Here is a 12,287-nt window from a genome sequence, read left to right on the forward strand (position 1 = left end):
CCCAGAGAGGGTGGCTTCCCGCTCACCCATCTCCTCTCCGTGAGGGTCCTGTGGGGGCAGGGACCACACCCGAGTCCCCTCCAGGCCACCGTCACCCTGGGAGCCAGCATGGCCACAAGGCCAGACAAACCCTGGACGAGTCAACTCACCCACCTGCAGGCTCAGTCCCCCCGTGAAAACTGGGCTTCTCCCTCCTAAAGGCGACTATGGGTGTAAAGCAGTCACTGTCCAGGCCCTGGCGGACATGACGACTGTGTCCATTGCTATGTTTTCTCATTTACTTTTAAGTGATTTTTTATTTTTCAGTTACAGTTGACACACAGTATATTGGTTTCAGGTGTACAATCTAGTGATGAGACATTTATGTAATGCGGGAAGCGATCCCCCGATAAACCTAGCGCCCACCTGACACAGTCACTACCACACTGTTCCGTGTCCTCTGCTCCCTGGGCTGCAAAGGGGGACAGGAGGGTCGAATGCGGAGCCCGCCCAGCGCCGCTCCTGCCAAGCGACCACCACCGACTGGGCTGCTTGTTTTTCTTCTTTAATTTTTTTTTTTTAATCCTCACCTGAAGATGTTTGTTTTCTTATTGATTTTAGAGAGAGAGGATGGGAGAGAGTAAAATCAAGGTGAGAGAGAAACGTGGATCAGTCGCCTCTTGTAGGTGCCCTGACCGGGACTTGAACCCACAACCTTCCGGTGCATGGGACGACGCTCCAACCAGCTGAGCTCGTCTGCACAGCTTCCCTGAAGAAGACTGACTTACACAAAGCTGCGCTGTTCACCCACACACCGGGTGAGTGTGTACGCGTGCGCCGTGACCGTCTCCACAAAGTGACGAGCACGGCCATCGCCTCAGCTTCCTCCTGTCCCTTTGTGTGTGTGCGCGCATGCGCGTGTGAACACGACGTGAGCTGCACCCTCTTACCCAGCTTTCAAGTGCACGATGCTGCAATGTTACCTCAGGTGCTATGGCGCCCAGGTCTCCAGAACCTCCCCATTTTTTATAATTGAAACAGAACTGTTTTATTAGGAGCCCTGCTTGAGCCTACAGCCGGTGGGAGGCCCAGCTGCGTGCACTAGCTCCCCCTAGTGGATGAGGGGGAACCAGACCGCTGCCTGGACCCCCAGAGCCATCTGCGGGGACAGAGGTGTCAGCGTCAGAGCTTCTGGGAGGCTCCTCGTGCCAATGCAAGAACCTCTCATCGTTCTGCCTGCATTCCCGGTGCCCCTCTCTGGCCGGCCATGCACTTGCTAGAGCCCAGGCTCCACGAATGGCAAGCAGGGCTCAGGACTCTGTACACTGAGGTGGGCAGCACAGGGTTCCTCCAGTCACCTCACACCACGAGACACACTGGGTAGTTCCTTCTCAAGTCCCAGAGTGGTCCAGAGACTGGAAGGGGCTCAGAAGGCAAGTGGGCCCTGGAGAGCAATCTGGGAATCACAGATGGTGTGTGTGCATGAGTGTGTGTGCACATGTGAGCACAGATGGTGTGTGTGCATGAGTGCGTGTGCACATGTGAGCACAGATGGTGTGTGTGCATGAGGGTGTGTGCACATGTGAGCATAGATGGTGTGTGTGCGTGTGTGAGCACAGATGGTGTGTGTGCATGAGTGTGTGCACATGTGAGCATAGATGGTGTGTGTGCGTGTGTGCACACATGTGAGCACAGATGGTGTGTGCATGTGAGCAGATGGTGTGTGTACATGTGTGTGCAGATGTGTGAGCATGAGTGTGCATGTGAGCATAGACAGTGTGTGGTTGAGTGTGTGTGAATTTGTGAGCAGAGACAGTGTATGTACATGACTGTGTGCATGTGTGAGCACATGTATGCGTGTAACGGCTCACTGAGTGAGGTCGCTGGGACCTTGGGAAGCCAGAGCAGGAACGTGGACAGTGGTCAGCAGAGGGGCCGCATACCTGATAAGGGGTTTGAGGACGTTCCACAGCACTTTGATGAAGTTGGTGGGGTGTACGACATAGAGAGCCTTCAAGTTCTTCTTGTACCTGAGGGAAGGCGCATGACTTCAGAGGGTGCCACCCGGAGACACACCTGAGCCGATTCAAGGACGTCGAACCAAACTTAGAAAGGGTTCGAACTCGGGGGACAACGGGCCCCCCCACCCACCACAGCCCCCAGGCGTGCGCACAGCTGTCTGAGATGACCGACCAGAGCTCACTCTCGTGGAGGCCGGGTGGGCGCACACCGGACGGCAAGGTGGCAACGCTCCGAACATGGAAACTGCCCAGACCCTTCCTCCCCCTTCTCCCCTGGGAATGGATTCTGGGGCAGCAGGGAGCCCACCGGGCGGGTCACACAGGCTGCGAGATGGGCCACAGCATCTCACACAGCGGGCGCCAGGCACCCACTTATAAACGAGGTGCTTCTTAGCTTGCCTCCCTGCCTCCTTCCTGAATAATTCAGTCCGAAGCCATCAGGCCGAGCCAAGGCAGCTGGCGTGCACGGGGCGGGGACGGAGCGTGGGCCCGCGGGGTGTCAGATCGGGCCTGCCCACTGCTTTCACATAGCTCGCGAGCCAAGAAGGGCTTTCCCCTTGCACGTGGTTGAGGAAAAATGGAAAGGATGAGCGTTCATGACATGACATGAAAATGGAGTGACGTTCCCATTTCATCGTCCGAAACGACTTCCATGGGCACGTGCTCCCGCCTGCGTGTTCACGCACCGGCGTGGCCGCTCTCGCTATGCGGCAGAGTTGCGTGGTTGCGACCAAGACCCGACCGCCTGCACCAGGACACTGACTGCTGGCCCAGTGAGGACACAGGTGCCACCCCTGCCCCCGTGGAGCACGCTGGGCAGAGTCCCTGGCCCTAAAGGAGGGGACCCGTTACCCCAGGCTCCCGTCTCCTGCCCCGCCCCTGCCCAGCGAGGGTGGCGGGCACGCACTTCCTGTCGAACTCCTTGTAAGCGTTCTGCAGCCAGCGCAGGGCCGGCTTGTTCTGGCTGTTCAGCCCGTAGTGGAAGTAGACAATGGTGTAATCGCTCTCCACGTACTGGTCCAGCGTGTACTTCAAGTACCTGGGCACGGGGCACAGACTGGGTTATGAAAGGCACCCCTTCTTACTAGCACCAAACAGGCTCCCCCACGACGGAAGCTGGGGTGGCCCAGTGGGTGTCAGCCCTGGGCCATGCGGAGACACATCTGGGGCCACCCTGAGAGTCCACTCACCGGGGGCCCGGTCCTCACGGGTGAGGTGGCAGGATGTTAAGTCACTTACCTGAGGTCGCACAGCTAGTAGGTAGATGTGGAAGGCCAAGAACGACCCCCAAATGGCATCCAGGTCAGATCCCTGGCAGCAGGGACTGAGGCTTCCTTTGAAAAAGGGTCTTGGCCCTGGCTGGTGTGCCCAGCGGTTAGAGCGTCAGCCCGCGGACCAGAGACCCGGGTTCGGTTCCCGCTAAGGCCATGTACCTCAGTTGCAGTTTGTCCCCGGCCCCAGTTGGGGTCGTGCGGGTGGCAGCCAGTCGATGTGTCCCTCTCACATCGAAGTTTCTCTCTCTCTTCCCCCCTCTCGCTCTATCTGAACATAAATGCAAAAATGTTCTCGGGTGAGGATAAAAGAAAAAGGAAAAGGGTCTTAGCAGATGTGATTAAGGGTCTTGGGAGAGGAGCTGATGCTGGATTACCCAGGTGTCACACGTCTCCTTATACAGCAGAGGTCAGGAGAGGGAGTCACAGAGGGAGGCGGACACGAGGAGACGGGGGACGAGCAGGGGGTGCCAGCCTCCAGCGCAGGAGGGTGACCGCCAGCCTTCGGGAGCCGGAAAAGGCAGGAGGTGTTCTCTCCGGGGGAGCAGAGCCTGCACACACCCCGACTCCAGCCGCCGGCCTCCAGCACTGCGAGGGGGCGACTGTCCCTGTTTCATGCCGCCTAGTGTGTCTCAACAGCCACGGGAAAGCAGCACAGAGGCAGGACTGGGCCTGGGACTGGACGGGCGCACCCCTCCCTCTGCATTTCCAGAGGGAGCCGTTCCCTCTTTCTGGATCAGCCCCGTGCTCTCATTTTCCCGCATCGTAGGATCCCGGCTCCGCTCTGCTCTTGCCGTGACCACATCCACAGAACAGGCTCCACGGGCCTCCAGTCACTTCTAAGGAGTGGTCACCCCGGGCACCCTGCGGTCCAGCGTCCAAACCCCCACATCACTCGGGACGTCGCACTGGTCATCTCGTGCGTGGCAGGAGGCCGTGGCAGGGCGCCGTGGCAGGAGGCCGTGGCAGGGCGCCGTGGCAGGAGGCCGTGGCAGGAGGCCGTGGCGTTACGAGAGGCGCAGCCTGTCCTTCACCCGGCCTGGCATCCCCGGGAGTCGCCGGCTCCCCGGAGGCCGTGGCAGGAGGCCGTGGCAGGGCGCCGTGGCGTTACGAGAGGCGCAGCCAGTCCTTCACCCGGCCTGGCATCCCCGGGAGTCGCCGGCTTCCCGGAGGCCGTGGCAGGGCGCACACCCGTAGACACCGTGTGCCAGGCAAACGCAGCCTGCTGGAGCTCTGGGTCCGTGGTGTGGACACGCGTCCCCAGAACCACCCAGGAATAAACCCCAGCAGCTGCCACCCGTCTGCAAGGGCTCGACAGGCCTGTCCTGCTGGACACCTCGGTGGGGCTCTCTCCTTGCACAGAAGGCTGTCAGCGCCTCCTTGGCTGGTTTGATTTCTAAACAATATCAACGTGTCCTCTGTGCCGGTGCTGACCACGTGGGCCACTGCCTTGTGTCCACTCCCGTCATTCTCACGGAGACCCCGCGAGGCGGGCGCCACTCTGACCTCTTCTTACGGAGCAGCCTGCCGAGGCCGGCGGGGGTCGGGGAGGGCAGGGCCTGGAAGGACAGCGTGGCTCGGGGTCCTCTGGCCACACTGCCCTGCCCAGTGCGCCCAGCGGGACTTCACACTGCCTGTCGTCCCGCTCACCCAGCGTGGAGCCACGTCAGCACCCGGACGCCCTCTGGGGGGATCCATCGGGGGAGATTCACTGAGCTCACCCCAGACAGAACCCCCGTGGAGACCTCCAAGGGGAGCGCGTCCGGAGCCGCTGAGAATCCCTCATCATTTCCGGGAGGGTGCTCGCTGCTGCCTTTCTCAACCCTCCCCGAGAGGCTCGGTGGGTGGAGCGCCACCCCATGGACGGAGAGGTCCCGGGTCGATTCCTGGTCAGGGCACATGCCCAAGTTGCAGGCTTGGTCCCCAGTCGGGGGCGTGCAGGAGGCAGACGATCCATGTTTCTCTCTCCCCCCTCCCTTCCTTTCTCTCTAAGGAAACTGGGGAGTGTCTTCGCTCAGCTCGCCCGTCCACCCGGTCACTCCTAGTAGAAGCAGGGACCTTTCCTGGCCCCATGTCACCCCACCCCGGTTCTTTCCATCGACACGCGTGTTCCTCCGGGCACTGGACACATCTGCCGCGCATGCTGAGCACAGGACGTCACTGACTGCAGTCGCTGGCTCAGCTCCACAGGCGTGGGCTTATCCCCTCACCCGTTCCCAAAACAGGAGCACACATCTGGCAGGGGGGCGCCCCACCCGGGAGGAGGGGTGACATGCATGGCAGGCATGTCTGCTCAGAGGCCGTGGGAAAGCCTGAGGGGTCTTCCCAGCACCCCCGAAAGCCCACAGGGCACCTGCGTCTAAATTGGAAGAAGATGCTCCCGCCTCCTACGTGTGAGGGCACCCCGAGGGCACCTCTCCCTGGGGCCCCTGTGCGGGAACAACTGCACAGCGGTGCACAGCGGTGCGCTGACCACCCCCTCCGGCAGGGAAGGTCCCCGGGCAGGTGTGGGAAGAGCACGGCGTGCCAGCCCGGCTCATGTCTGTGGGCGGGGGTGGTGCCCACAACTTCATGTGGAACTGAGCAACCAGGTGGCACCCTGGCAGCGTGGCGCGGCCACCACCTCTCTCCAGGTCCAGATGTTTCCATCAGCCCCGAGCACGTCCATCCCCAGGGTCTCCCCGCCCCTGCCGCCAGCCACCGCCAGCCGGCCTTGTGGGACAGGGGTCCTTCCGTCTTTACAAGAAGACAAATTCTGGACTCGCTCCTGGCCCAGGAGAGGCACCGTGGGTGCGGCTGACCCACGGGAGTCAGGGGTTATTTTATTTATTATTTTTTTAAATCCTCACCCGAGGACATTTTTGCATGCATCTTCAGATAGAGCGGGAGGGAGAGAGAGAGAAACATCGACGTGAGAGAGACACATCGAGTGGCTGCCACCCGCACGACCAACCAGGACCGGGGACAAACTGCAAAACTGAGGTACGTACCCTTAGCGGGAACTGAACCCGGGTTTCTCCGGTCCACTCTAACCGCTGAGCCAAACTGGCCAGGGCCGTGGATTATTTTGTCACAAAAGGAACAAATTGAGAAGGGAGTGTGTTGAATCTCGGAGGACCCAGGACAAGTGCTGTCCTGGGACCAGGTGAAGCTCTCCCTGGGGGCCCCGTGAGCCCTGAGCTGGGATACAGACGGTGTCAGCTCCCTGGGGGGGGCACATCCCGGTGGCAGCCATTGGGGCTGAGACTGTCCCGGCACCTGGGCCTGGCAGAAACTCTGCCGCCACCCCTGTACCCCGAGCTGCCGCTGGAGGGGCCTCAACGGATCGGATGGATGTGTGGGTCCGGGGACTCTCACGAAGCACCCGAGGCTTCCAGGCGCTTCTCAATCCAGCCGGGCTTTGTGGGCTGGGGCTCCAGGTGGCGTGCCCTGAGCTGTGCCCTGGCAGTTGCTGGGCTCTCGTGACCAGGATCTGGGGTCTGGGAGCGCAGACACAGCCTCCCGCTGCTGTGGCCTTCGAGCCGTCCCCAGCCACGAGCGAGGCCCCCTGGCCGCCGGCACCCCTCTCTGCCCCTCACAGGGGCACACAGATGTGCCCAGAAACGCCCAGAAACGGGCCGGGGTTCGGCCACGGGATGGCACACAACGCGAGAGTGTCAGAGAGCAGATGCCAGGCAGGGGCATCTCCAGGGCCCCATGGGCACAGGAAGTGCCCAGACCTAGCCACCCGCCCTCGGGCCGCCGCAGGTGCCTGGCTGCACTGGCCTGGCAGCGGAACTTGCTGAACGGAGGACACTTGATTGAAAGTGGCCACGGCGGCCTGTGGAGCAGGGGCTGCCCTCAGCCAGTGGCTTCCTCCCCCCAGACAGTTTGTCACCGGCCGAGGTCTCCCGGACAGAGTCGGCAAGCGGTACCCTGGCCTCCCCAGCCCACTGGTCCCACCGGGAAGGGCACTGGCGGCAGCGTGGCCCTCGCACGAGCACGCAGATGCCAGCAGCAAGGGACAGGGTGGAGGAGGAGTGACGGCGGCCAAGGCCACACAGTGAATGGGAGGTTCTTCCTTCTGAGCAGGAAGCTAAGCAAATGCAGAGGGCCTGGGGTGAAGGGTGGGGGCTCTGGGGAAGAGGGAGGCCCAACAGGGCCTTGAGGCCTAAAGCCAAAGCTCAGGACTGGCCCTGAAGCCACCCTGGGCTGGAGGCAGCTGTCCTGCGGGCAGGTTTGGTGACCTGGCAGTCAATATGACATCTTCCTGGGGAGCCACTAGTCAATCTACGTATGTTAGCCTTTGACCCTGCACATCCATCTGAACATCCACCTGTTCTGTGCTGAGAGACGGCGGGGCATGTGCATGGGGAGGCGTGTGCACGGGAGGCATGTGCACAGGGAGGCGTGTGTGGAGGGGTGTATGTGCATGGGGAGGCGTGTGCATGGGAGGCATGTGCACAGGGAGGCATGTGTGGAGGGGTGTATGTGCATGGGGAGGCGTGTGCACAGGGAGGCATGTGTGCATGGGGAGGTGTGTGCACAGGGAGGCATGTGTGCATGGGGAGGTGTGTGCATAGGGAGGCGTGTGCACAGGGAGGCATGTTTGCATGGGGAGGCGTGTGCACAGGGAGGCATGTGTGCATGGGGAGGTGTGTGCATAGGGAGGCATGTGTGCGTGGGGAGGTGTGTGCATAGGGAGGCATGTGTGCATGGGGAGGTGTGTGCATAGGGAGGCGTGTGCACAGGGAGGTGTGTGTGTGCACAGGGAGGCGTGTGTGGCGGGGTGTGTCACAGGACGGGACTTACTCCAGCAGGCGCCTGTGGTTCAGCTCGTGGGAAGGGGGCATCCGGCAGCAGCTGAACGTGACGATGCGTCTCCCAAAGTGGTCCTCCCCTGTGGGAAGACACAGGCATGAGCCTCGCCAAAGCACCAACACCCAGGCTGCCTCTCTCGGACATAAGAGGTGCAGGCGGCAAGCACATGGCCAAGGCAGCACCTGCCGACCGAGCATCTGCTACACGACGCTCGGGGCGTACTAGCCACATTCATCGTCACCACCAGCCTCCTCGCTGCAAATGGAAAACCTGGCCCAGTAGCCCAAGTCACCAGTGCAGAGCCACAGTCAGACACGACAGGCCTCAAAGCCAGTGTGTGGCGCTCGCTGCTGCCTCGCCCACAAAGGTAAGGCACTTGCCCTGCGGACCCCAGGACTCGGGACCCTGGAGAAAGCCGGGTGGCTGGGGCAGCTGCTCCAGGTGTGCGTCACAGGGCACAGGAGCCCTCTCGGAAGCGTGGCTGCTGGGTCGTGGCCCCCGGCGTGTCCCAGGCCACCCTGGGATTGTCTGGACACACGGTGCTCGCCCCACTCAGGACAGCGGGGGCGGTCTCCTCGAGGGCCACCCTGGGTCTGACCACCTGTGCCCCCGAGTCCAGGCTGCTTGTGCCTTGGCGGAATTATGTCCACATAATGACTGAAGGGCTGACTACAGAAAGATTACAGGACCCGACGAAAGTAAGGCTGTCCCACCCGCCTGGAAATGGGCACTTCGAACGCATGTTCTTTGTAAACAAGTATTTACATCTGGTTTCAGATGTTTACCTGAAGTGAGGATGATCACAAAGCAACCTCATGCCCTTCCAGCTCTGAAAGGTAACGTGTCAGGACCACATACACACATGCGTGCACATGCATATGCACATGTACAAACACAAACACACCTACACATGCAGAGACTCACGAACACGTGTGCACACACATGCACATGCATAGGTGCACATGCACACACACATAAACACACGTGCGCACGCACACACAGACACACACACACTCTGCCGGCCCTGCCCCGCTGCCTTGCAGGACACCTGCTTATTATTCAGGACACGAGCGCGTCTTCCGGGAGCCTGGCAGCCACTCCGCGCGCAGAAGCCAGAGCCGGTTCAGTCCCCACCCGGCGGCCTCGGGGTTCACGGGCTCCTCACTCGCCGGTCCCCATCGTCTGCATGGCGCCGGAACCGCACATCCACTCGCGCGCTTGCCAGGGGGGCGTTCCCCGTACGAGACCTTTGGTGGCTGTGCCCGGGGCACACTGACCCCCACAGCACTCCACCACCTCGAAGGCCGGGGCCCACGGTCCCCGAGACTGGGCTCGCCGCTGGAGCGAGCAGGAAGACAGCTTTGCCTCTGAAGCTGTGGAAGGTCAGACACGGGTGGCACTATTCGTCCTGAAATGAGACCACGTGGGAGGTCCTGGGATGCGCTAAATAATTTGGCAAATAAAGGGTCAGCTCAACCATCATTCTCTGAGGGCCCACCGTGTGCTCGGCTGGGGGGAGAGTGATCAGACACGGCCCTGCCTGTCCCCAGCCCCTGCCTGCCCTCCGGCCCCTGCCTGCCCCCCAGCCCCTGCCTGTCCCCAGCCTCTGCCTGTCCCCCAGCCCCTGCCTGCCCTCCAGCCCCTGCCTGCCCCCCAGCCCCTGCCTGTCCCCAGCCCCTGCCTGTCCCCCAGCCCCTGCCTGTCCCCAGCCCCTGCCTGTCCCCAGCCCCTGCCTATCCCCCAGCCCTGCCTGTCCCCAGCCCCTGCCTGCCCTCCAGCCCCTGCCTGTCCCCCGGCCCCTGCCTGCCCTCCGGCCCCTGCCTGTCCCCCAGCCCCTGCCTGTCCCCCAGCCCCTGCCTGCCCTCCAGCCCCTGCCTGTCCCCCAGCCCCTACCTGCCCTCCGGCCCCTGCCTGTCCCCAGCCCCTGCCTGCCCTCCGCCCCTGCCTCCCTCCACTGCCTGTCTCCCAGTCCCTGTCCCCCCAGCCCTGACTTCCCCCAGCCCCTGTCCCCAGCCCCTGCCTGCCCTCCGGCCCCCGGCTCCTGCTCCTGCCTGCCCCCCAGTCCCTGTCCCCCACGCCCCTGCCTGCCCCCCTGCCCCTGCCTGCTCCCCAATCCCTGCCCTCTGGCCCCTGCCTTCCCCCTGCCCCTGCCTGCCCCCTAGTCCCTGCCCTCTGGCCCCTGCCTTCCCCCCTGTCCCCCCCACCCCCCAGCCCAGGAAAAGGAAAGCTACACGGGAGGCAGGTTCCCGCCAGCCCCACAAGCCCCTCTGAGCGGGCAGAGTCCCCCGACAGCCACACCTGCACATGCAGTGACTTCTGCCCGGGGTCGGGTCACACTTCACAGGTGAAGGGCGCTGTCCTCCTTAGGACGGCCCTCACTTCAGACACCAGCAGCAAGGCGGGGGTCCCCAGGTCACCCCATTTGTGACCAGCTGGCTACAAACTGGAGGCTCCCATCACCCCTGAGGATCGGTCATTCACTAGACTGACTCAGAACTCGGGAGAGGGCCACACCCACAAACACGGCTGATTCCAAAGGACACAGCTCAGGACCAGCCCAGGGGCAGATGTGCAGGAGGTCTGGGGTCCTGCACAGGACACCCCCGTGCCCTCTCCCCATGGAGGCCGGACACGGACATGTCGTCACCACCCAGGGCGGCTCAGCCGTGCCGAGTCCAGGCTGTTACTGGGGTCTCGTTCCGCAGACATGACTGAATCATGGTTCGATCCATCGATCCGCAGGCACCGCTGATCGAATGGCCGCTGACTGATCTCGGTCTCCAGCCCCTGGGAGGTGACAGCCCCATTCCTCTAACCCCACGGCTGGTCCTCCTGGCTCGGCAGCCCCGTCCTGAGTGGTCCTGTCCGCATAAACCATCCAGGGGTCCCCCAAGAGGCGCCTCCCTGGCACAAACCATCATGAATCACAGACACCCCTCTCACTTGGGAAAGTCCAGGATTTGGAGGCTGGCTCCCTGGAACGAGAGAGGAGCGCCAGCCACACTCTACCAGTGGCCCAGACCCTGCGCCCGCCCGTGGTCAGCTCTGCCCGAGGGGCGCACTCGGGGCTAGGGAGGGGCCGACCTCCAGAACCAAGGAGCAGGTGGGCCTTGCTGGGACCCTGGTCCCGAAGGGCAGCCTGGGGTCTGGGCGACGCTGTCGTGTCTGACACGGACACGCCTCCTGGGCTGCAGGCACCCCCACGGGAGACGCTGGTGGGAAGCAGGGCCGAGGCCACCGGGACGAGGACGGTGAGGGTGAACTCTGACCTGCTGGCACTAGGCAGCCGGCGAGGAAGGACGTGGGTCGTTTGGGAGACCCTCTGGCTGCAGGGTGAGGGACGGCCTGAGCGGGCCATGTGCGTGGAAGGGGCTGAGGAGATGGGGACAGAGAGACCTCCAGGACTGGGGAGTGGCCAGCGACGGGGATCAGGAGAAGGCAGCAAGGGGAGGCCCCCGTGCCGGCTTGGACAACCAGGCCATTTGCTGGAGTGGGAACCAAGAGGAGGAGCCGGTCCATGCAAGGGGGTGGTCATCAAGGAGGTGACGATGGCCTGGGGTGGGGGGACAAGAAGCCAGAGTGAGCATGAGGAGCAGCTGCCCAGGTTGGCAGATCCCAGGACAGAGTGAGCTTCGCCCACCAAAGCCACCCGACCAGTGTCCACTCAGTGTCCCGGTGGGGACACGGGTCAGGCACCATCTCGGCTGAGACACGGCAGGAAGCAGAGCATCCGCAGCCTCACGACAGCGACCGACGACCATCGTGAACTCAGGGAGAGACGACGGAGAGCTGCCCAGGGAAGAGGGAGACGGCAGGGCCATCTCGGGGCCACGGGTGAGCAGGAGGAGGTTTCCGGGGAGAAATCTAATGCTGGACTCTCAGAGGACCCCAGAAACCTGGTGTCTAAGAACCAGAGCCCTTCGGACAATGTCAGGACAAGGTAGGTTTGCAACCAGCACCGGCACCCTGGCCACAGGCACAGCCCGCCCCCCTCCCGGCTCTGGTTCCCTGGTTTGCAGGGCGGGTGGGGCTCACAGCCTGTCGGTGCACGCGGGACCTCCTGGTTAGCTGGACCTGGCCAGAGGGGTGCGGAGACAGAGCACCAAGGCAGGGACGGCTCAGGACAATGCCCTCCCACCTGAGATATCTGTGCTCGGTCCCGTCAGCAAGAGGGTAGGAGGGCACTGACCAGGCTGGGAGCCCCGCCGCCTGCCTT

The 12,287-nt window shown here is 62.8% G+C and overlaps 1 protein-coding gene across 1 annotated transcript in view; it reads right to left on the bottom strand.

Annotated features, from left to right (window-relative positions):
- LOC118641141 (proline-rich protein 5) overlaps positions 1-12,287 on the bottom strand; it is an 88,935-nt gene that overhangs the window by 20,011 nt on the left and 56,637 nt on the right. Inside the window, exons 6-8 of the mRNA XM_036278201.1 lie at positions 8,063-8,150; positions 2,908-3,039; positions 1,923-2,009 (exon numbers count right to left, since the gene is read on the bottom strand). Of these exons, the coding sequence (XP_036134094.1) occupies positions 1,923-2,009; positions 2,908-3,039; positions 8,063-8,150 (307 nt within the window). The remainder of the gene's footprint in view (positions 1-1,922; positions 2,010-2,907; positions 3,040-8,062; positions 8,151-12,287) is intronic.

This window comes from Molossus molossus, unplaced genomic scaffold (genome assembly GCF_014108415.1).
Source record: "Molossus molossus isolate mMolMol1 unplaced genomic scaffold, mMolMol1.p scaffold_m16_p_26, whole genome shotgun sequence".
NCBI classification, from domain to species: domain Eukaryota; kingdom Metazoa; phylum Chordata; class Mammalia; order Chiroptera; family Molossidae; genus Molossus; species Molossus molossus.